Raw genomic sequence first — 24865 nt, forward strand, 5'->3', positions numbered from 1 at the left:
TGAACCTGTATCACAAGGGATTACCGTTCAGGTTTGCACAACACAGCAGACAGGAAGCTTTTAAAAACTTGGACCAACACTGCCTCCTGACCTCTGACCCTTACATCCTGACCTCTCCTGCAATCTGACATGAGCCCTTGTCTACATGAAAGCTGTCCTGTTGACTCGTTGAAGGCTAATTTAGAGTTCCGGTGCCTCCGACTACTGTGAGGACAGACAGTCAACATGCCGGCCTCTGGACTTGTGGAGAGAACTTTAGACAGATGTGTCTGACCCAATCTGAAAAAATGGGAAAGTACCCTTACCTCCAATTCACACTGGTTTCCTTCAGGCTTGAGATGTTTTTTTTTCTACATACACTGAGAGAGAAAATCTGATTCAAAGCTGCTAAAATGTCTTAATATCAGCCTGATGGTCTGATCTCCATCGTTGCTTAAATCTGACCTCAAAGTCAGCCAGCAGTTTGCCCCATTCGCCACTTTTGTCCACACAATATGTATGGTGTTATTGCAGTGAATATTAGCCTGTCGCCGAGGGCTTCGCATGTCTGCTGATGAAGTCCTTTAACAAGTCTAACAAAGGCCAACCTCACACTGTGCCACCTGCCAGCCGCTAAAGAGATTTCAGTCATTACTTGCTCCCTTTTAAATATCATCAAACATCAGCCCTTTCATCATTCCGAGTGCGTGACCTTCAAGTTCACAGCTTCTCTAAGCGTGACTGACACATCTTGTGAGGGTCAGTGCTGGGGTATTTTTATATCACCGCTTTTGATGGGGCCTAAAAATAGAGTGCTCCGCTGACCTCCGGTCCAGTCTCAGCGGCTCATTTGGGGTCCACTTCCCCCCCCACACACACCCCTTTTGACGTCACCTCGACTGATCTGCTACTTTATTTTTAGACGCTCCCAAAATTAATTGAATGGTCTTGTTTCGTTGAGTTTGTGCAGGGTTATGTAAGGGGATTACTCTGTTGTTGCCTATGCTCTGACCATGTAGGCCACCACACAGAGGAGGGAGGTGGAGACAGAAAGCAGAGGGGACTTGGGGTGTAAGAGGAGGGTAATGTAGTTAAGGTAGTAGTACAGGGCTCCAGAAATAACCAAGCTGCGGGCCTAATTGTACATCTCTCTCGCTCCCTTTTCCCTCTTCAGCTGCATGCCAAGGTCTTTGACCTTATCATCCACCTCACTGGTTCCGGAAGAATCCTTTCCGCCCCCTGTGGCTACCAAAGCCCCAGCCGATACACAGAGCACAGCAGCAGACCATCTTCAGCCTCAGACTAACAGCCAAGCGCCACAACCAGTTAGGAGTGATCCCAGCAGAGCGCCCAAGTGGCTCAAACTGCCAGGTATGTTCTAATCATCCCCGGCGTGGGCCCCGTGGCTCCTTAACAAAGCTTAGCCTGAGGACCCCAGGCCTCTTCAGAAAGGCCAGGGGCCTCCAGGAAACCCGATTGTCACAGCAGTATATACAGTCAACAGAGATGCTGCCTCGGTGTTTACATTCCCTCCACACACGCAAGCTTTCTGTAAAATGCATGCACACCAAACGGCTGCAACTGGGTCTTTGTTTGTGTTTTTTCTGACAGCGCTGTAAATGCTTGTAACTTTTCGTGTGTGCATGAGATGCGTGTGGAGCATCTAAGAGGAATGCACTCGCTCTGTGTCCCTGGCAGCATTCCTCCATGGTTAGACAGCTCTGTGTCCATGAGGGGGCCACAAGGTCCTCTCGTCTCCTGAGCACTAATGCATCACAGCCCCAGATCAAGCACAACATGCATGCAAGCACATACATGCGCAGAAAGATCCGAGAACAGATGCATGCCGTCACGTATTTATTATAAAAGTACTTACAAACATGTGTAATTGAAATGAAGGTGGTGAAAACGGTATTCATGGTGGCTGACACCTGTAGCTTCTTTGTAGATTAATATTTCCTGTCATCTCCTGCAAAAATTATAAAAGTGCTTGCATGACAGTAGATTTATTTCTCTTTCCCAGACTTCATACTATCAACCAAATGTTTTAACCAGGTGAAAAAAAGTCCAAGGTCTGTCCAAGAGCAAAGACTTGCAGCATTACTGACAAAAATGATGCATATGGTACTGTAAATGTTTTTATGTACACATTCATGGTAAAAGTGAATGTTTTATGTGCCCTCTAAGGCTATAAACTTTCATGTAGCTCATACACTTTCGATTTTCCCTGCTTGGATGTTGTTACAGCTATCTCGGAAAGGCCAGCAGTCAGGGAAATGGGTGTATTATGATCACTTGTCCTGGACGGGACCCTAGTTTTGGGCCTGAGAAGAAAGGAACTTTGAGATGACAGAAAGTTGGAGAGATGGGAGAGTCTGTCATTCTAACAAAACAACCACCAGTGAGTGGGGAATTAAGGAGTGAAATCTGACATAATCCTAACATACCCTCACAGGGACTCTCAAGACTGATGCAGATGACGCCACCCCAGGCAAACATCACCCTAAACCACAATTACTGTTACCACACGGCCTTATCAGACTCGTGCAGACTTACAGCCCTGTTTGTGTTAGTATAAAAAATGTATGGTAAGCCTGCAGAGGGCAGGTAAAGTAGGCTTTTTTACCATGATGGTGTTAAAAAAAACTACTGATTCAAACTATCCAAAGAAGGTAAAACTTTGTCTTTACACAACCCCCTTTAAAAAAAGGGCTATTAGCCAATTTTAACTCGATGTACAAATCAAAGCAACACAATTGTCCTGGCGGTCACAGGTGCTTTGATTAAATCAGTGTTTAAATCGATGGCATACAGATATGTTCAAGCAGTGATGAGGGTCTCATCCCATGTGCAGCCCTGACCAAAGACCAGCCAGAAGGCTGGAGACAGATCAGTCTCCGTCTCCCGAGAAAAGCTTCTCACTCCGGAGCTTCTCCAAAGCGTCTGGACTGGCTGTCGACACTCCCTGCCTTTAATGTATGATCAAGAAAAGCTTTAACTCATTACTCTCTTCAACGTCCCTCCCCATTCTTGTCCTAACTGCTTTCGTATGTTTAATAATACTGCCTTCAGATGTAATTTGTTCCACTAAGATGCATAAGCAGAAAAGTTTGTACAGTAGTGCACTACTTCGCCAGCACAGAGACTATCCCAACAGCTCATGTTGTGGAAAAGAAAAAAAAAAAAAACAGAGATCCAAAAGAATTGTTTTTATTTCATCTGCAAGGACTGACGGTGAAGTCATACTACTACAATATACAGTACTACACCTTACACAGTTGTTTCTTACCATGGTATTCATGTTGTACTTTTTAGCAAGATCATTTGGCTTCATATCTTGTAATAAAAATTTGCTTGCAACATTTCATCTGAATGAGTAGGTTGTCAAAGCGTTGGCACGTAAGGGTATTGTACTACTCAGAACTAGAGGGCAGGACTTGCTGCTATGAATGACAGTGATTTCTAACCCAACAAATTATTTACTTCACAAAGTAAATGCGCCCTAATGGTCCTCAGAGCATCATTAAACTAAACATCACTCAACCAAACACACCTTCTCCTGAAGCCCTGCTGTGGAAGTTACTCCTGGGAAACACAAATCCAGTCTGGGCCCTACTAAAAAGGTGCCGGGTCAAATTCCAGGTGCCGCGTCCTTGAGCACCTATCCAAGCCTGGACTCTTGACTTTAGCCCAAGTTGCTTCCAGCTGTATGTGAGCAGCATTTGTCAGTGTAGTGAGTCACCCAAGAGCCACACAAAAAAATAGTGTGAGGTGTTGTGCAGCTATGCTGACTCATAGTGAAGACACGCTGGTCAAATACACCACTGGTGGAAAACCATCAGAGGCACTTGGGTTAGAAAACCCCACATTAACATCGCCCTTACAGCCCCAACTTCCCCCTCTGCTGTGATGAAAGGAGAGAAAGCACCTCTACTACTCACCTCTTTTGTTTATTTACCTTCAGAATTACACCCTGCTCTTCTTGGACCATGTTCCAATGTGTTTTGTTATGTTTCCTTTCAAACAGAATATCTATGCGTGTGGTCTCTGGCCATGTTTGGCTAAGACATGCACACATTCGTGCACGCACACTACCATTCAACTTTCCCCCCCTGTGCCAGAGGTCCCCTTTGCCCTTCCCCCCACCTCTAACTAAACATCGCAGGACAGCAAAAGGGAACTTCAAAGTGGCCGAAGGGGGTACTCCTTTTTTCCTGGCACTTGTCATCATCTAAGGGACTGGCTGCTCCCCTTATTACTCTAATTGCTTCCAACTGCTCCAGGAGGCTTTGATGAAGGGCGCCATGGAGCATGTTGGAAGCACCTGTTGTTGCACGGAGGAGCACAGGTGGGCCTTATTGGGGGTGGCAGGGAGGCGTGAGGCTGCTTTCCACTTAAAAATCTAACAACTCCAATACAGACAGAATGAGAATCTTAATGTAATGTATCTCAGATTTAAGTGATTATTTAATTGCAGTTATACAGAAAATCTAAACATCAGTTAAACTAAACTTGTGGGTGTAAGAACTGAAGTTAAACCATTTCAGAAGGAACACGCAGGCGATACTCTGGCTCCATCTTGTGGCATCACTGTGCTAGAAGTCCAGCAGCTGCATTGGAAAACAGATGAAAGACGAGATGAAACTTTTTAGGCATTAATGATGCACAGGTGAGACTTTTTTTTTTAATGTCCAATTTGCTTTTAATGGCCAGCCAGCATTTTATATTACAAATACTATCCGTTTGAGCTGGTCCAGCATGGGATTTCAGGAAGACAGATTTAACTTAACCTAGTTGTTTTAAACTACGCCTGTAGGCACTGAATCTCACAGTGACTGGTTGGAGTTAGGCCTGAGCCACACTCGCCAAGGACAAGAGTTATGGCTTACATTGTACAATTTGTACAGTGACTAAAACACTGAATTATCAGAACTTTTTTTTTTATCAACAATATAAAGAATACTGATTCAAATATAAGAAGAAGTTTGGCATACTGGATCTGTGATCACACGGAAGGCTACATTCTTATGATTGGCAGTAATACAGGCAGCAATGTTTAAAAGTGCATATTAGCTGCACAGACAATCATTCAGTATAATCTGAAGCATCGAGAGGTGTACCTTAAACTATTTGGAATTCTAATTCTTCATTATTTATTAACTATTTCTGGAAGTGCTCTGCTGCTTTAAGAAAAGAATATATAAATTACACAGGACACTGGAGCAACCTTTGTATTGCATATTTATATGGGCAAATTCTATGGCTCTTGAACAACACATTAAATCCCACAAATTTTGTTGTGCTACACACCAGCTGGGGTAGGATCTTTTCAAAGTGCTCAATGTCCACTTGTTCACAGTCTTCAGATTCAGCTTGTTTCTGTGATCTCACAGCAGCCTCTGGAAATGAGACAACAGATTAAGAGTTTCATCATCAAGCAATCTGTATACAACTGTACCCAACAGAACTCCTTACCTTGGACAAACACTTTGAGCATCTCTGCCATGAGCAGCGCAGCGTCACCGCTTACTGGAACAGAGTGAGATTTGTTGAGACATAATCACAACTCAAACACACGTTTTGGTGAAGTCACTTCTATCAAGACGATATTTATCCAACTCACGTCTGGTTTTGTCCTCTGTGAAGAAACCTGACAAAAGTTTGCTTACTGTGTCCTGTAAGTGCGGAGAATTGAGAACCTTGAAATGTGCAGAGTATGAACATGAACACAGAGCAGGTCTAAAAATATGCACATGTCTACATAGGGGAAAACCCCTCACTTGGATTTCCAGATAACATACCGCTGCTTTTATCTGGCAACCTGCTGATGCGTTTTCCTACGGGGCTTACGCATACCAAGCTGCCTTTTTAGTGTACTGGCAAAAGTACCACATGTTAAACCCAGAATAGTGACTACCGGGCACCTTTTTTGAATTATTATGAAGCGCTCTTACATTCGGCGTATATATTTTGTTAAACCACCAAATAATATCTTAGCGAGGTGTAACGTTAAAGTTAAATCGTGTGACAGGCTAAATCAGGAACAGTGTAGGCTATACGCTCTGTTAACAGGGTCTGCGTGAATGCCTAATAGAAGTAAATAATACAATTTAGCAAAAGAGAAGAAGCAGTATTCGTTTTATTTAACCACGGGGGAAACAAAACAAGTATAAACAACCTTCTACCTTTTTGAATGCAATTTCTGCGTCGTTCTCCGCCATGTTTTTGACGCTGTGAGAGGAACTTGGCGCTATGCGTAGGGATTGGCCATTGATCTCTGACGTCGTTCTGACGCTCACTGTAGACACTAATCAAAAAAATGTTATTTTGATTTGAAGATTAAAATAGTACTTTAGATTTTGTGAGTTACATCACTTCAGACATGTATTAAGTTGTGTGTGTGTGTGTGTATATATGTGTGTGTGTGTGTATATATATATATATATATATATGTGTGTGTGTGTGTGTGTGTGTGTGTATGTGTATATATATATATATATGTATATATGTGTGTGTATATGTATATATGTATATATATATTAGTAAATCATTACCATTACATGTACTTTTTTTGTGAATAGGCTACCTAATTTGGTAGTTTACATACACACTGTAAGGCCTATAAAAATGTTATAACTTATTTTAAATGCTAACTAATGTGAGGCAAGCATTTAGATTTTCACAGTGTTTTGCTGAGCGTCATGTAATTAATTAACTACAAATCATGTTGCATTCACTTAAAGGGGTTGCACAAAAGGAGGTAACATTTAATCTATATTTTAACACAAAAGTACTTGACAAACATGAAAATATTTACAATCAGCTTTATTAGCCATACAAGGGATTTTACTCCAGTTTTAAGTTGCTCTTAATGTACTCACACAGCTCCAAGAACATTTTACAGGAAGATAAATAGAAATAGACATACAACTACAAACAAAAAGACAACAACGCTGAACATAGCTGCATGTACATGCAACAAGTTGCTGAACAAATAGACATGTACATAAATTGGCAACATTTTAAAAGCAACAAAGGACAGCATACATACTATATACAAGTCAAACTGTTCCTGTAAATAAACCATACATAAGTCTATATAAACAGATAAATAAATAGGTGTAGAGTTTTGCAGAGAGGGGAAAATAAGACACTTGAGTTGGAGAATATCTATTATATCCTTGTGTCTTCCTTCCTTCCTTTGAGGTAACAGAATATTTTTATCCATGCTTTATCCTCACAGCATGGTGGCCCAGCTTCATCAGTTTTTATTAGCCACATTGGTTTAAGCATCTCTAAATGAATGCGCAGAAAATGTACAATTTTAAACTGAAAGAAAAAGTTCACAGTATTTGTTTATTCAACCATCTAATCACTGATCATCTTCCAGTTTGTAGCTCAAACTTATTTAACTCCACAATCATGGTTTTCCCACGGCTGTGGCGATCTCCTCCTCTGAAGCCTCCATCTGAAAGACAGATTTTTACAGTCAGCTGATGAAGACACAGGCCGATACCTGCACTCATATATGATCCTAAATGACAGCAGGTCTAATCTAAAACCATCACTGGCTAGCGTCAAATATATATTGTTGTACTGTAGAGAAAAATGCAGTTGAAAGACGTAACTTGTGTTAAACTGTACCCCACTCTCCCTTAAACACCAGTTCTGTAATCTAAAGCCAATAACCCAATGTATTTTTCTATTTCATTAATTAACATAACATTCCATCTAAAACAACATGTTACTAGATTGTACTCTGCATAGAATAGAATCATGTAGAATTATACATGACTTTCTTTGTTTTGTTATCAGCTTTATATATCGACTATCAGCCACCATGTTCTCTCACTATTGACACAATGACATAGACCGTGCAAGATGGCGCCAGTGTCTTCGGCTTGCCGTCGGTCATCGTTATGTGTGTGTATACTCGTGCTGTTCCTAACCTTGATTACTCCAAGTGCCAACACCCTGCTTGTATATGATCGTCTAACTTTACTGGATCTTCAACTTTCAGCCAAGGACTTCATAAAGTTTGACCACGATGGCCACAAAACTTTACTGCCGCTTCTATCGGGGATCCCAACATAGTTAAAAGTTTTTAACGTCACGCTGGTGACTGTGTGGTCCTTGTGCTTCTGGATTTAACAGCTGCCTTTGACACTGTGGACCATGAAATTCTGGTCTCTCATTTAGAGCGATGGGTGGGCATTACAGGATAGCCCTAAAATGGTTTCACTCCTACTTGAAAGATAGGACATTCAGTGTCAACTGTGTTGGCTCTGTGTCTACCACAGCGCACCTCTCCTGTGGCATCCCGCAAGGCTCAATTCTAGGCCCGCTTCTCTTTCCCTTTATCTCCTCCCACTTGGCTCAATACTTAGGAAACATGAAATCTGTTTCCATTGTTATGCAGATGACAGCCAGATCTATGTACCTTTTTGAGTAAGGATGACACTCTGACCATTGTTTGCATGTCTAGAGGACATAAAGGCTTGGATGGCTCTCAACTTAAGTTTTAATGAAAACAAAACAGAGGTAATGGTTTTTAACGGCACCCCTTGGACTTGCTCCCCTCCTCACCTCGATCTAGGCCCCCTAGCTCAGTATGTCACGCCCACCGTCACTGACCTAGGAGTCAAAATTGATGCCGATATGAAACTGGATAAACATGTTGGGTTAGTGGTTAAATCTAGTTTCTTTCAATTAAGACAGCTGGCTAAGCTGGAACCAGTCCTTTCTAATCATAATTTTGAGACCGTTATACAAGACTTTGTGACTACTAGACTAAATTACTGCAATGCACTTTTCGTTGGGATGAATGGATCGTCTCTCGGCCATCTCCAGATGGTGCAAAACGCTGCAGCACATCTTCTAACGGGAACATGTAAATATGAACACATCTCCCCAGTTCTACGCTCACTCCATTGGCTACCCATTCAATTTAGGATCGATTTTAAACTACTTTTTCTGACTTTTAAATCCTTGAATGGCCTCTTGGCCCCCTTATTTATCTGAGCTGCTTCATCCTTATACACCCACCCATTAGCTCAGGTCAGCTGACAAACTTCTCCTGAGAGTGCCTAAAACCCGTCGCAAACTTAAAGGCGACCGTGCTTTTGCGGTGGCAGCTCCGAAATTGTGGAATGCCCTTCCTCTTACCATTAGACAGGCTTCCTCACTGTCTGATTTTAAAACTTGTCTTAAAACCCATCTCTTCCATCTGGCTTTTGACCTTTGAGAATGACACTTGGAGGAACTCATTTGTTAGTGTTTTAACGGTATACATTATATGTATGTGATAACCTGTAAATTGATGTTTGCTTTTTTTTAAAAATCTCTGTACAGCACTTTGTGCAACTTCGTGATTGCTGTTAAAGTGCTCTATAAATAAATTTTGATTGAATATTGATATTGGCATCAGCCACTGAGAGACCAATATCGGTCAACCACTAGTTTTTATGTCCGTAATGAGAGCAGGCATAAAAGCAGAAGAAGAGAACTACTGTTGCAGACCCACCTTTGGACTTACAACTCGTTTCACTTCCACATCGCCTCCAATGAAGTGAGGACCAGCCCATTCTGCTCTGTCTGCTTCATCTTCTGTAGAAAACCTCACGTAGGCGACTGCTTTATCTTCCTCCGAGTTGAGGCCCTTCTGAATCTGGGATCCGATTCAACAGATAAAGGGTATTTGTTTAGTTGAGTGACAGTATCTCCTAGCTCTTCATCATTTATATAATATTATTTTAACAAAGGCACTAAGAAAACGGCATTTTTTCATTCTTTACCTTACATGCGGTGACTTTGCCCCATGCGTTAAAATAAGATTGTACATATCCTTCATTTACACAGGGATTCAGTTTTTTTATAAACAATCCATGGTCCTGTTAAATAATAGAAAATCATGAGCTTCAAGGCATATTGTAGCTTACACTCTAAAAACTAATTCAGGGGACCATTAGTCATTACTTTAAAAAAAATAATATATATATATATTAGTTGTGAAATAAAAAATCAAGTTTTGAGATACGGTTAGACTTTTTACTTGTAATTGTTATTTTATTGAGCTTGGATGACACACAAATTATGCCTATTGATTCAATATACTATCATGACTTGTCAGAGTATAACATTTTCAGTTAATCATAAATAATTGAATTTTAAGTTCTGTTAATGTAAAATACAATTTGCTTGACGTTTAAACGGCCCACAGTTTCCCCCTCTTGCATGTGCGGGCATGTTCAAGGCAGACAAGTGACCACAGGGCCACAGCTGAAACTTATTTGAAGTGTAATGTGTTGAATGGTAAGTAATTTTATGCTTAATTACACTTTTGCATTCGCTCAGGATTCTGTTGGTGATAGCCTACTGTAACCGAATACCGAAATCTGGAAGTCCTTACTCTGAATTTTGAGCAGTGTTGATAGTACAGTCTGTGTGCCAAGGTAAAGTTAGCTAGTAGCTGGTGTAGGTGGCCAGGCAGCCAGGGAAAACGTCTTGGCAAGCTAACTTAATATGGGATTACCCATTAGCTACTGCTCCGGTTAGCATGTAGGATAGCTATGTTTATAAACTACAAGTAGCTAGACATAATTAGACTATGATTCAGATGAGAAGAAATACAAAAGATTACTCGCTAACACACAATTTAACTCTTGCAGAGATCAACTTAATTATTAAGTTCATGTTACTTAGAATTGCGTTTTATTGTGGCCTAAAAGGTAATTAACCATACTCAAAACATTGCTTTGAATTAATTTAATTCTGCCAGCAATCTTAAAAATTGTAGTGGAAAACTTTAACATATATATATTTTTTTTTTGTTGACCCAATGTTTTATTTTTTTAAGAGTGTAGGTTCAAAAAGATCCAATTAACTGATGCACCCTGTAAATAGGAATGACTGTGCTTACCAGTTCATAATATTCTGCAAAAGAAGCCATGTGATTCATTGGAAGACTGATGTACACTGTTTTAGATGCTGTCCTCACTTCCATGTTATCTGGATAAAAGATGCGATTGGAGATTTTTTCAAGACAGTGCAGTGGGAAAGACTGCGCAGTGATTACAAAAGGATAAAAAATAAGACCATATGAGAATGCTCAGAATTTTTTTTTTTCATTTACATTTATGTAAAATTATGAATATGATCATAAACAATCAGGTTTTCTTAGCAGATGAGGCATGAAATCAAGAAAACTTACTTACCAGAGGTCCTTACGGAAGCGTTTGTCAACCCGTTTGTCTAAGTAGATCAACTCAAAGTATAGGGAAACCGGCAGTGAGTGGGTTCATATATCCTGTTATGTCACATGTTAACAAGGAAATCGCCACCTACTTTTATTTTCTTGTGAATTTTACAGGTACAAGTTTGAGTGACTGGTCACAACAAAATATTAGGTAAGGCAATGCAAGGTTTATTTGTATAGTACATTTCAACAACATCGCAATTCAAAGTGCTTTACATAAAACATAAAAGCAAGATGTAGGGCAATATAAAAAACATGTAAATACAATTGAAAAATAGTTCAATAGAAAATAAAAGCAATATAAAACAGGAGAGTAAAAGTTACAGTGCAGTGTAAGGTATAAATCTAAAATATTACAATAATTTAATAAAAGGCAGAGGCAAAAAGACAAGAGTGTTTCAGGAGATCTGCAGTTTTGTGGGAATTTTTTCCAGATATATGGTGCATAAAAACTGAACGCTGCCTCTCCGTGTGTAGTTTTGACTCTGGGGACAGAAAGCAGACCTGTCCCAGATGACCTGAGAGGTCTGGATGGTTCATAACGTAGTAGAAGATCAGAATTTTGATCAGTATTACGGCCCTAAACCAGTTAGTGCTTTATAAACCAACAGCAGTATTTTAAAAAATTAAGTCTTTGCAAGGCATGAATCCAGTATAAAGACCTCAGAACCGGAGTGATGTGATCCACATTTGTGGTCTTCGTGAGGTCTTAATCAGCCGCAGCTGTCTTTTTTTGGGAGACCTGTAAAAGACACCCTTACAGTATTCAAGTCGACTGAAGATAAATGTATGGAGTACTTCTGATGTTGGGATATTTAAATAAAATTGACTTGACTTTATTTTATTTTTCAGCTGCAGTTTAACATTTTAGTTAGTCATATGAGTAAACAGTTGTAGTTACAAGCCATGTTTAAAGTTTTTCTTTTAGCCAGTGATAACCGCAAGCCATCTTTATTTTATCTTATATGGACTGCATGTCTGAAATAAAGTGACTTGAATATTTTGCACTTGTTTACGATTTTGATAAAACATACTGTACAAAAGCAATTCACTAGAAGTCAACATAATATGCAGTAGGACCCTACTGCCCTCTCCATTTTGACTTCTACATATCATTTTAAGGTAACATCAGCTAAATAGTGATTTGCCACTATCCAACAGTATGTTGATGTATCACTGCATAGATTTTTTTTTTTTTTTTTATTGTTACATATCTATTCATTACATAACATGTTGGACATTTTCTTAGGAAATCTGATGTGTTTTGATGCTGTTTAGAGTAAGGCATTTTAGGCAGCCTATCAAGTGTAAAATCTAAATGACATACTGGAACAATGGTGATCATTAATTGTGTGTGTTCAGATGAATGACATGGATTCTTGCAGTGTTTGGATCAATCAGATTCTGTTCCAGATAATCCAGTCTTTCCAGATAAGGCGACAAAAGGGTTCCTGATTCCAATAACACAGTAGAAGTGTTCAAACAAATTTATTTTGTCTTTTGATAAAACACGTTCAAAATAAATTTTCATAAACCTTTACACAAATAAAAATATACATCCTGACATACAATTAGAGTGCCATGTATAATTAAATATTGACAGCTCATAGATATATCAACCAGATTTTGTTACTGGTTTTGCTTTTCTTTTCATTGTAGCTTGTAGGTGACATCCATGATGATGTTGGCAAACATGTTGACATAGATGAGATAATATTCAAGCGATGATGTTTGTCACTTATGAGATAATTACTTGTCATTTCTACAGTATGGTGTGAATGTTGTTCAGCCACCGGCTGGAGAGGGGAAGAAAAAGCAGGGGGGGGGGACTTTTATAAGGAAGTCTGTTAACACAAATGTCTTTTTTAGATTACCAGCGAGGTAATTAAAACAGGGAGCAAACAAATAAGTTATGCTACAACCACAAACAGGATATGCGGTACTGAGAATATCCACCTTATCAATGAGGGGAAACCAGTCTACTCTGTTCATAAATATCTTGCAATTTGGTGATGAGGAACGTTTTGTCTTTACCCTCCTGTATGAGAGAAAAACAGATAGTTAGATCAATGAACATAATCCAGAGGCTATATGGATGGCAAAGACTGTATTTCAGCAACTATTTGATGGATTGCATTGAAATTTGGTACCATTATATCCATAATGCCCACCAAGAATGACTCATACTGACTTTGGTCAGTATTTGCTTTAATGAGCCCCTGATATTTCCTCTAGCGCCACCAAAAGGTCCAAGTTTTCACTTAACTGTTGAAATGTCTGAATCTACAGTATATGGATTACCCATGCACTGTAAGGATTACCACTGAATTAGATTCATCACTTTGGTAATCCCTTGGTTTGTTTTCCTCTAGCTTCATCAGAATTTTAAATTTGTCCAGTGGGGTTTATGACCAAATACTTGACCAAAACTCATGATACTCCACATCAGACTCAGCTGTAAAAAACTTTAGTGCTATGAGCAATTGTTAGCATGCTAAACTAAAATGAACACCTGCTAAACGTAGCATATTAGCACGCTGAATTTATCATTTAGTTAGCTGTGCCTCACTGAGCCGCTAGCATGGCTTAGAGACTCTTAGTCCGTTTAAAAAAAATGCTTGATCATGCGTACATTTTCAATTTGATTTTCTAACCGACTGATGATTTTCCTTTGGCCATCAACAACTTGAGTATGAAAGTATATCACCATTCTGAAAAAATAGAAAGCATAAGGGATCGATTAATATTCAAAGAGGATAAACTGTATTCAGGTACAGTAATCAAGAACTTAGACATTTTGTTAGAAAAAGCCTTACAACCACAAAAGCAAAAAATGCACTACATACCAAATATGAAATCACATTTGTGGAAACTGGACAGTTCCTGAAAACATTGTGTGTCATCATGTCACCACTCACAAAAGGACTCCACTGACAAGGAATAAGAACAATGGGTTCTCCACCAGAGAGTTGTAGGCCCAGCTGAGCCAAAACAGGATTGGGTGGTGGTTCCCCAGCTCCTTGGCCCACAGCTTCCCTGACTGGAACATTGTGGTGAGATTCCTGAAAGGGCCGCACCCTGACGAAGGCTTAATCCTGCAGAGGTCAGACAGATGGATTTGGATGGAACATACAGTGCAGTTTGTAAGTATTTCTAACACATTTTCAGCATTTGGGCTCCAAGCTCAAGCACATTGGATTTAAAGATGAAAAAATGACAAGAGTTTAGCTTATCCTACATTTTTCATGGTGTCAACAAACCTCATAAAAGAGAACTAACCATGTCTGTGTCCCTCTGCCCCAAACCCATTCATTTCTACTGAAGACAAAAATCTTTAAAAAGGAACAGTTGGGGAAATATCTAAATTTGTTTAATCCATACAACAACAACAAAAAAAAGAGACTGCTGGAGTGCCAGACCATTTCTTGGCAAGGACCAGTAACTTCCTTATTTCTGCTCTTGTTGCCTATTAACTGGCCAAGAAACAGTCTGGTGCATAACCCCTTGTAAAATTGTGAGTTTTTTTTTTTTTTTTTTTTTTTTTTTTTTTTTTTTATCTCTTCAGTTTTTGTAAGAAGTAAACAAACAAGACTGAATGTGTTAATTAATGAGCTTTAGGCCTGTACTACTTTCAGCTGTACAGGCCTGGGCTACACAGACACTAGGTGGCCTCAGTCCTTTAGTTTCCTAGTTAACAGTGCAGGACGGCTATAACAGGGCTACTACCCCTACACCCTTCAACCTATATGCATATCTACACCCTCAAATTAAAACTAAACTGTGACTCTTTATCCTCATAGTCACCGTTTTATTTTAAATATAACATGCTAGAGTATACAGTATGGTAAATATGCTCTGAACAAAACATGTTTTTAGAAAGCTATGTGTGTCTGAGAGGGGCACATTTTTTGTTGCACTCACGTCCACATTGTGTATGACACAGACACTGCAGCACCAAGAAATGAGGGGAAACACAAAAGAGAGATGAATAGCGTTGTCATCTGACTGGCCCTCCAGGGCTTTTTGGAGGCCTGACAGTTGAGTAGCACACTGCTCTGAGGAAGAAACAAGGAGGAGGAAGAATGTTACGTTTGACATGCGCATCAGAGTTGACGTGCTGTCTGACATTTAAACAGCAGTAGCTATACCAACCTTCTTCATGTAAAACAGCACAAACAGTTTAATGATCTGGACTGCAGGAAGCAGTGGAGCAAACAGCACCCCAAGCCTGGGAAGAACCGAAGGCCGTTAATGTTTAATACACTTTTTTTTGCTAAATATGTGATGCGTTTCAAGGATGTTGTGTAATGGTGCATACCAGGTAAGCGTTTGTCCATATATGAGCTCCAGGACATTACGAGCAATGTCAAACACTGGCTTCCTGTTCCTTTTCATCACTTGCTTGGAAAAGAGCCTGGAGGGATGATGCTCAACAGTCAGTGAATGAATGCCTTTTTAAAACCGTAAACAACAGAATCAAATTACATGATTCGTGGGTAAAGCACCAACTTGCCTCCATAGGAATTCTCCCAAAAAAGTGTAAAGCACTGTGAAGACAAAGTCCATCAGGAGCAAGCAGTACAGTTCTTGCCCGACGAAGCTCTCCCAACACTGTGGACAACAGAAACAAAATGTAAAGAATCTACTAAAAGTGGATTTATGGTAGTTTTATATCCCCAATAGGGTTGGATCGCGTCATTAGGGCTAATAAGGTCACAACCAAACATGTGAACACTTACTGTGTCCAAAGGGCAATCTTTTAGGAATGAATGACATTGCACAGATCAGTACCAAGTAACTATACATACATACTGTATACATACAGCTTATAATATGATTATAAGAAGTAAGTAAGGATTCTTGTAACCTGTAAACGACGACTTTCAGGTTCCGCAGCAATTTTCCCCAACCAGCGGTGTAACAGCACTCCAACAATACTGACCTTCAACAACAGGTTCCTGAGAAAACAATGATGTTTCCTATTTATTGACAGCCGTCATTGTGTGTGTGTGTGCCTCTCTAGAATTGCCACAAGAATGTCACACAGCTTCACCAAGTTAAAGCATCCCTCCACTCAAGAATGTATTAGATGATGAATCACTTGGATATTTGACCTTCAGTGTGCAGATAGATAGATGCAAACAGAAAGGGAGAATACAATAAGCTACTGCATTAGTGTTCTCACAATGTAGCACTTTACAGCTCGGTAATAACATGGTAATTGTGAGGTAATTGATAATGAAGTAGTAATTAAGTAATTCCATGTAACTCCCGAAGTAATAACCTGGTAATAGCTTGGTACTAACAATAGGTATGTTGGGTAATATTAGACTGAAATGTACAGTAGGGTAATGAGGCCAAAAACAAAGTAAAAATGGGGAAACACATTTAAAGATAGCAATGAGAGAAAAATATTTGGTAATAATATAGAAATTTCTCTAACAACATGGTAACCTAAAAATAAAATGGTTATATCAGAGCAATATTTGGACAAAAAAAAAAAAAAAAAAAAAAAAAGTAATATAGTGAAATTAATGGACTATTAACCAGATAATGGGGTAGTATAGGTTGGTTTCCACAATATTATAGGCTACTGTCAGGGCAATACCTTCAAAATCACATGAAAATTCTTGTTTGTCAAAATTGTCAATTAGTATATCATAATGCTTAAATTCATCCTCATGTTCCAAACATCCTTTTTTCTTTAAAGGTAATTATATACAAGTGATGTTTGATGCTGTGACTTAATACCTGGAAACAGTTTCTGTAATAACCATGAATCAGAGCTGCAAAATGCTAATTTCATTTCGTGGTATTGTTCTCTACTTCTGTGACAGCCCCAGGGCCTCTGCCAGGTTGTTTGTGTGTGTGTCTCGGTCTGTGTTTTGTTGCAGGGTGAACTTCCTGGTGGAGTGGAACTGAGGCCATCAGGCAAATCAGAGGCAGCTGGCCACTGTCTCCAGATTGTATAAAGCCTGCCCCTTCCTGATTGTTGCAGGCCTTGACTGCTTGTTTTTTTCCTGGTCCCCAGTACCAAGGCGTGTTGCTTTGTTGTGCTTTTGTTTATTTAGTTAATCTGGCACTATATTTTGCCAGCCACATTTGTTAAGCTTTAAAATGATTTGTTATGTTTAATAACTTTTATTAATAAACATCCTTTTCTGGTAATCCCTTAAGTATGGTTTCCTCTATTTGTTGTGGCCTCTGAGCCGGGCCATAACATTTCAAAATTAGTGTGACGTATATCCATCTGTTTACTTCCTGTCAACTCTACAGTAACATAAGAGTTCACTTTTCACATTTAGCTTTGTGCATATTGTTAACACTATTATTGTTCATTTTTGTATTGTTTCTTTAGTCATTCTGATAATAACCTCAGTGTCTCAGATAAGCGTAGTCACTTTCAAATAGAAATATTTAATTTAATGAATGTTCAGTGTGATGTGGTTTTAGTTCTTCTCCTCACCTGAAGATGGAGACATAGACTTCAACACTGGGTGAGTCATGATTCTCTACCCAAGCACACAGGTTGAAGACGCCGGGGATCAACAGGTTAATGCCGGACACAACAGCAGACAAGCGCAGCAGCTGAGTTTCTCTTTCAGAACTCTCTTTAGTGGCATCCTGTGAAGGAATGAATTAATTTTTTGTTAGACCTTTTTCACAGCAGTTTGACTTTATTGATCGCTACATTGCAATAATGGTTGAAGTGCAATTACTACCACCTTTGCTCTTCCTGCTATAAGGACTCAAAATCTATCTAAATATAGCATAAGACTTTCACTTATGTGTTTCGGGTCTCTGGCACCAGGCTAACTTGCATCTCTCATTTGCACAACAGGAAATCATGAGGAAAATGCATGAAAAGAAAACCGCTCTTGTTTTTGATAATGTTAAATCAGGGGGTCATGCCAGAAATAGTTTGGGAACCACTGTGTAAAACATAGTCTATTCTTCCTTCAATATCTCAATTAGGATCAGGTTTTGGTTATAGTAGTTTTGTGTGAGAACAGAAGACTTTATGTAAAGAGTGTAAAACATCTAACAGGAAAGAAAAAGGAGAAGTAAATAACTGCGGTAGGAAGGTGCTTATTTGTCAGAGTTATTTTTGTTGCAGTGTTGAGAAAATGCTAATTGCATCCTACAGCTGCTCAAATGTGCATGAAATTTGTCATGTCTGGCTGCACAGCAGTTGCTGCTTCCTCGAACCTCTGACAGGAAGTGGACTGCCATGGTGCCTAGGGAGATGCTGGTCAGACATGTTGCCCACGTTATCAGATGCACTGTGAGGAGGCAGAGTCGTTGCATGCAGCTCTTTACACCATCTCCACCGATCATCTCAGACAGCAGCTCCTGTTGGAAAAGCAGTGTTTGTCAGGTCGAGCTACATTTAAATCATCCTCACAATGTGTTGAAACTGTGATCAGCACTAATGTCCCAGACATGTCTCAGCTCTGTGTAAGTGTGAAAGCTGCCATTGATTATATTCAGAATCACAGAATCGTCTTAGTCTCATGTGTAACATACACATGAGCCTGCTTTAAACAGTTGCATGGGGTGTGAAAAGGAACTATTAAAAGCTTCCTTTGTTTAAACCAGCCATGCAAAAACTCAGTGTGACAAAAGGACATACACTCAGCAGCCACTTTATTGGTCTGAGTATTTCAGAAACTGCTGATCTACTGGGATTTACACACACACACACACACACACACACACACCTCTAGGGTTTACAGAGAATGGTCCGAATAAGAGGAAATATCCAGTGAGCGGCAGTTGTGTGGATGGAAAATATCTTGTTGGAGGTCAGAGGAGAATGGGCGAACTGGTTTGAGAAAGAAAGGCAACTTGTTACAACCAAGGTATGCAGGATACCATCTCTGAACACACAACACGTCGAACCTTGAAGCAGATGGGCTACAGCAGCAGAAGACCACACAACGGGTGCCACTCCTGTCAACTAAGAACAGGAAGCTGAGGCTACCATTCATGTTTCACCAAAAAAAAGGACAACAGATGATCTAATGAGTCTCGATTTCAGCTGCGACATTCAGATGGTCAGAATTTGGCATAAAACAATGTGAAGGTATGGATCCATCCTGCCTTGTATCAGCGGTTCAGGCTGGTGGTGGTGTGTAATGGTGTGGGGGATATTTTCATGGCACACTTTGGGCCCCTTAGCACCAACTGAGCATTGTTTAAACACAGCAGCCTAACCGAGTATTATTGCTGACCATGTCCATCCCTTTATGACCACAGTGTACCCATCTTCTGATGGCTACTTCCAGAAGGATAATATGCACCATGTCACAAAGCTCAAATCTTCTCAAACTGGTTTCTTGAATATGACTGAGTTCACTATACTCCAGTGGCCTCCACAGTCACCAGATCTCAATCCAATAGAGCACCTTTGGGATGTGGTGGAACGGGAGATTCGCATCATGGATGCGTAGCCCACAAATCTGCAGCAAATGTATGATACTGTCTTGTCAATATGGACCAAAGTCTTTGAGGAATGTTTCCAACACCTTGTTCACCTTGAAGAATTAAGGCAGTTCTGAAGGCAAGTACTAGCAAGGTATACCTAATGAAGTGGCCAGTGAGTGTATATCTTTTACTGAGGATCAAAGTTTAAAATGTGTTTAAAGGGAGAACGTGTAGCCAGTTTATTGATGTTTTAAATGCTTCACACGGATGCTTCCATTTGAAAAGGAAATCATCCTCTTGGCTTCTGAAATCGGTTTGTAGTAATACACATTTAAAAAAAATAAAAGGATTTACACACTTCAGTGAGTCTAATTGAATATTAGAATGATTGCGTTACTTTGAGCTGAGTGCTGATTTTCTCAGACTGAAGTATGACAGACGTCTTCTTGCTGACTTTAAAGTCCCAGGAGCAGAAAACTTTCACCGCCAGATTCCCATTAGATTTGAGGACACGAAAACTTTTCCCCAGGGACCTGGACATGCTGCAGGACAACAATAGAGCCGTTAAATACACACCGCAGATGGACTAAAATGCAAGTAACACACAAGTAATTGTTATTGTCCAACCGGTACACCAGGATGATGCAGATAATGAAGAAGGCGATGACAATGGTAAAGAAATAGGCTGCAGGTATGCTGTAGGTGTGAGTTTTGATGACGTTGTTGGTGTAGTAGCCGTAAAACATCACACTCTTAGAGAGGGGACCCTGCAACAGATGACAGATGAAGCAGAGATCTGGTCATGCCACAGAGATAGTCAAATATATACTGCTCTGATGGTAATGAAGGGCCATCTTACCATTCCTGTGAGAAGCTCAAGCCCAGTGAAAGTGTCGAAGTGAGAGTCGGAAGGAAGAGGAGGAGGGTGGACAGCTTGAGGGAAGACAAGGAATAGGCCATTGATGACGAAGAGGAGAAGGTTGAAGAGCAGGAGGGTCCGGAGAAACAGGAAGTAGGAGAGCACTCCGGTTCCGAAACGCCCGCTCAGTCTCTTCATGGGTGAATGCCACAGCTTGAGGGTACTGATGATGGGGAGGCAGCTGAACAGGCAGTGACGCCAAGTCTGAGGGGAGAGAAAGAGGTAAAGTGTATGACCGATACACACAGGCAAAAATGTTTTGTTACCTTACAGTTTGTACTCACCCTTGAAATGTACACGCGTAGATGACTGTAGCACGGAATATTTCTGCTGATGAGTGAACTCTCAGCTGCGTCACTGAAAGCAAGTCGTCTAAATAAAAGACGAGTGAAGGAGCCGTTAAAAACTTGTCACCACAGTGCTGGTGGCTTTATTTTGCAGGCCACTCAACGTTTACAGTCCCACGTGTACCTGATTTCCATCTTAGCTGCCAGGCTGAGCGGCATGGCTCGCAGCTTGCGCATGCCCTCGCTCGCTGAGAGGCCTCGGAGGTTGGACACCAACTGCTTCCTCTTGTTTTCTGCAAACCAAAAGTTAGAAACGACCAAATGATCTGCTGCACCTGTGGATGTTGCTGACTCACAACAGGAGTTGTCTAATGGAGACATTAGTGACTTAGCATTTTCCGTCCACCTTCAGTAATAATTTCCTCCATGTCTGCCTGGACAGAGTCATCCTGGATTGGTCTGGAGGGGGGAGAAGAATCATGGAAGGTCGCCTGGTGTAGCTGAGAAGAGTGTCTGGCACAATGGGAAACTACTGCAGCACCGTTTGTCCCTGTGTGAACAAGGTGCATTTAAAAAAAAACAAAAACAGCACACACACACACACACACACACACACACACACCTGTAAATGACCACTGTCAACAAGCAATTAAGACGGCAGAGGAAGGATTTATCTCACCAGCAGCACGACTGGGCATCGAGGAGAGGACCTTTAGGGTAGCAGCTGACCAGCGGTGCCTCTGCAGAGAGTATGTCTGCTCCCTGTCATGTGTCTCGTCTCTCATGTGTTCGTCTATTCGGCAACATATGTTACTTTTATATGTTTTTCATTCAATCTATACAAAGTACAATTATAACTCGAGTTGAAAAGACTTTTGGTAGACATTCTGTATTTTCACCTGCACATTCCCATAAAACGTCCATCTGTAGGCTTTCACGACACATCTGGGTGCTGGCTGCTGGCTCTCCAGCGAGCTGGAACGAGTCCTTAGCTGAATCGTCTTCTCCTAGGTTCCTGAAGGAAAGTAACCATCAGAGGAAATAATGACCCGGAGTCCCACAGGCTTTGAGTCAAGACCGAGCAAATATCTCACTTTTCCATGGTGAATTTACCATGTGGGGAATTTTAAATGTTCACTTTTTCTGTCTGAACTCAGATTCTTGAAAGCTTGAATGTGTTCCAGTGCCAAATACTAAGGAGCAAGAGGCCTAGAAAAAGTAACACTAAGTAGCCTACATGCAAGTACAGGTGCTGGTCATATAATTAGAATATCATCAAAAAGTTGATTTATTTCAATAATTCCATTCAAAAAGTGAAACTTGTATAATGTATACATTAATTCCACGCAGAATGATATATTTCAAGTGTTCATTCCTTTTAATTTTGATGATTATAACTGACAACTAATGAAAACCCCAAAATCAGTATCTCAGAAAATTTGAATATTGTGAAAAGGTTCAATATTGAAGACACCTGGTGCCACACACTAATCAGCTAATTAACTCAAAACACCTGCAAAGGCCTTTAAATGTTCTCTCAGTCTAGTTCTGTAGGCTACACAATCATGGGGAAGACTGCTGACTTGACAGCTGTCCAAAAGACGACCATTGACACCTTGCACAAGGAGGGCAAGACACAAAAGGTCATTGCTAAAGAGTCTGGTTCACAGAGCTCTGTGTCCAAGCACATTAATAGAGAGGCGAAGGGAAGGAAGAGATGTGGTAGAAAAAAAAAAAGTGTACAAGCAATAGGGATAACCGCACCCTGGAGAGGATTGTGAAAAAAAACCAATTCAAAAATGTGGGGGATATTCACAAATAGTGGACTGCAGCTGGAGTCAGTGCTTCAAGAACCACCACGCACAGACGTATGCAAGACATGGGTTTCAGCTGTCGCATTCCTTGTATCAAGCCACTCTTCAACAAGACACAGCGTCAGAAGAGTCTCGCCTAAAGACAAAAAGGACTGGACTGCTGCTGAGTGGTCCAAAGTCTGATGAAAGTAAATTTTGCATTTCCTTTGGAAATCAAGGTCCCAGAGTCTGGAGGAAGAGAGGAGAGGCCCAGAATCTACATTGCTTGAAGTCCAGTGTAAAGTTTCTACAGTCAGTGATGGTTTGGGGTGCCATGTCATCTGCTGGTGTTGGTCCACTGTGTTTTCTGAGGTCCAAGGTCAATGCAGCCATCTACCAGGAAGTTTTAGAGCACTTCATGCTTCCTGCTGCTGATCAACTTTATGGAGATGCAGATTTCATTTTCCAACAGGACTTGGCACCTGCACACAGTGCCAAAGCATCCAGTACCTGGTTTAAGGACCATGGTATCCCTGTTCTTAATTGGCCAGCAAACTCACCTGACCTTAACCCTATAGAAAATCTATGGGGTATTGTGAAGAGGAAGATGAGATACGCCAGACCCAACAATGCAGAAGAGCTGAAGGCCACTATCAGAGCAACCTGGGCTCTCATAACACCTGAGCAGTGCCACAGACTGATCGACTCCATGTCACGCCGCTTTGCTGCAGTAATTCAGGCAAAAGGAGCCCCAACTAAGTATTGAGTGCTGTACATGCTCATACTTTTCATGTTCATACTTTTCAGTTGGCCAACATTTCTAAAAATCCTTTTTTGTATTGGTCTTAAGTAATCTAATTTTCAGAGATACTGAATTTGGGATTTTCATTAGTTGTCAGTTTTAATATCAGTCTGTGTAATGAACGCATATAATATCCAAGTTTCACTTTTTGAATGGAATTACTGAAATAAATCAACTTTTTGATGATATTCTAATTATATGACCAGCACCTGTATGCTTCAATCTAGCAGTTTTCTCCACTGGGTAGGGGCATGGACTAATGAGTATCCAAACGGACATCAAGAAGAATCAAAAATACAACTAAAATAGAAGTAACACACAACAATTTGATGAAAGAAGCTTAGTCCTCCAATGTTGATTCATGACAGCAGCTGTATTATAGTTTGTGCTTCTACATTAAAACTAAGTGAATTAGTCCACCCTAGCAGGAAGAGTGAAAGGTACAACTAAACAAAAAAACAAATAACTATCAAATTGAGTCTTGAGTAGAAAGTTCAAAATGGGACTTACTGATAGTCAGAATCCATTTGGCAAATGTTGACACTCAAGCTCACACTGTAGGCCATAGTTCTTGATTAGCTCCGTTTACTGCAAACAGGACATCATATGAAAAGTAGCAGTGCATCTGCATCTCTCTCTAACATGGTAGCAGTTCTTATTCTTGAATAGTCTGATTGTCAAAACACATCATAGACACTTCCCCCAAATCGTGCCTGCCTCCATCTCTCTCTCACTCTCTCAGCACAGCTGTTCCTTTTTCGCAATTAGTACAAAGTTACCTGTCAACATCTGAGAAAGCACAACTGGTTAAGCATCACAGGTAGGCTACATGTTAGGGACTTGTTAAATAAATAAATCTAATAATAATACACGCCCACCCCCTAAGTTTATAAATATGTTTAATATAAAATTATTTGTTGTTGTTTGAAGCTGGAGTCCAACGTTAAGTAGTGTTTGCTGCTCTCCAGTGATCACAGTGAAGAACTGCCACACAACGTTCAAGTAGTCGACCCAGGTTCTCTTTTTTACTTGGCCTTATTGAGAAGTTCATCATATACATACAACATATAACGACATACAGCATTTGTTTCTCAAGTCTCTTAATTGCATCCACGTTTCCCTCACTTGCGTCTTTTTCTTGGCAAGGAAACCAAGCCAGGAGAGACGGAGCGAGGAAATATGTTTCTAGAGACATGAGACGTCCTTTCCTCCAAAGCGTCACGTGAAGCGACGTCCGTTTCTGATGACGGCTGGACCAGCTGTCAGTCGGCTCGAACAACTGTAGAGACTCAGCTGTCATCTCACTTTTCAAAGGTTTTAATGGATTTGATGATCCCCCAACACTGGTGGATGTGAAGGAAACAACTGTTGGGTATATCTGTTTTTCGCTGCAACCTAAAAGTA

At 40.4% G+C, this 24865-nt stretch overlaps 2 protein-coding genes across 5 annotated transcripts; both read right to left on the minus strand.

The window, feature by feature from the left end:
* Nucleotides 1-3173: 3173 nt before the first annotated feature.
* cenpx (centromere protein X) lies at nucleotides 3174-6256 on the minus strand. 2 transcript variants are annotated; one of them, XM_046043626.1, is made up of 5 exons: nucleotides 6165-6256; nucleotides 5603-5654; nucleotides 5455-5508; nucleotides 5290-5378; nucleotides 3174-4589 (listed from the first exon to the last, which is right to left on the minus strand). In XM_046043626.1, exons 1-5 carry the CDS (start codon nucleotides 6198-6200, stop codon nucleotides 4575-4577), a joined length of 246 nt encoding a protein of 81 aa, XP_045899582.1. In that variant the 5' UTR covers nucleotides 6201-6256; the 3' UTR covers nucleotides 3174-4574. The 2 variants fall into 2 exon arrangements, with proteins under 2 accessions (XP_045899582.1, XP_045899581.1); XM_046043625.1 differs by having other exon boundaries at nucleotides 5603-5678; nucleotides 6165-6215.
* Nucleotides 6257-12705: 6449 nt separating this feature from the next.
* Nucleotides 12706-24710, minus strand: LOC123959395 (transmembrane channel-like protein 6). 3 transcript variants are annotated; one of them, XM_046033417.1, is made up of 21 exons: nucleotides 24587-24710; nucleotides 24241-24250; nucleotides 23972-24049; nucleotides 21766-21881; nucleotides 21546-21659; nucleotides 21273-21416; nucleotides 21051-21159; nucleotides 20864-20951; nucleotides 20520-20783; nucleotides 20288-20427; nucleotides 20058-20202; nucleotides 18443-18586; nucleotides 17700-17857; nucleotides 16101-16191; nucleotides 15747-15844; nucleotides 15552-15647; nucleotides 15386-15461; nucleotides 15155-15288; nucleotides 14152-14328; nucleotides 13866-13944; nucleotides 12706-13271 (listed from the first exon to the last, which is right to left on the minus strand). In XM_046033417.1, the coding sequence occupies exons 3-21, from the start codon at nucleotides 24025-24027 to the stop codon at nucleotides 13194-13196; spliced, it is 2307 nt and encodes a 768-aa protein (XP_045889373.1). In that variant the 5' UTR covers nucleotides 24028-24049; nucleotides 24241-24250; nucleotides 24587-24710; the 3' UTR covers nucleotides 12706-13193. The 3 variants fall into 3 exon arrangements, with proteins under 3 accessions (XP_045889373.1, XP_045889381.1, XP_045889388.1); XM_046033425.1 differs by lacking the exons at nucleotides 24241-24250; nucleotides 24587-24710 and having other exon boundaries at nucleotides 12706-13029; nucleotides 13190-13271; nucleotides 23972-24213; XM_046033432.1 differs by lacking the exons at nucleotides 24241-24250; nucleotides 24587-24710 and having other exon boundaries at nucleotides 20294-20427; nucleotides 23972-24214.
* Nucleotides 24711-24865: the final 155 nt, after the last annotated feature.

This window comes from Micropterus dolomieu, linkage group LG02 (genome assembly GCF_021292245.1).
Source record: "Micropterus dolomieu isolate WLL.071019.BEF.003 ecotype Adirondacks linkage group LG02, ASM2129224v1, whole genome shotgun sequence".
Lineage (NCBI taxonomy): Eukaryota > Metazoa > Chordata > Actinopteri > Centrarchiformes > Centrarchidae > Micropterus > Micropterus dolomieu.

Excerpts from the sequence above, each read along its gene's own strand:
- cenpx (XM_046043625.1), bottom strand. The coding sequence starts at position 6,200 with ATGGCGGAGAACGACGCAGAAATTGCATTCAAAAAG. Across the intron at positions 5,679-6,164 it reads CAGAAATTGCATTCAAAAAG|GTTCTCAATTCTCCGCACTT; the intron begins GTAGAAGGTTGT and ends GCACATTTCAAG. Across the intron at positions 5,509-5,602 it reads CACAGAGGACAAAACCAGAC|TAAGCGGTGACGCTGCGCTG; the intron begins GTGAGTTGGATA and ends ACTCTGTTCCAG.
- LOC123959395 (XM_046033417.1), bottom strand. The coding sequence starts at position 24,027 with ATGGCCTACAGTGTGAGCTTGAGTGTCAACATTTGCCAAATGGATTCT. Across the intron at positions 20,203-20,287 it reads TGCATCATCCTGGTGTACCG|CATGTCCAGGTCCCTGGGGA; the intron begins GTTGGACAATAA and ends GTTGTCCTGCAG. Across the intron at positions 15,289-15,385 it reads TGCTGTTTTACATGAAGAAG|AGCAGTGTGCTACTCAACTG; the intron begins GTTGGTATAGCT and ends TTTCTTCCTCAG.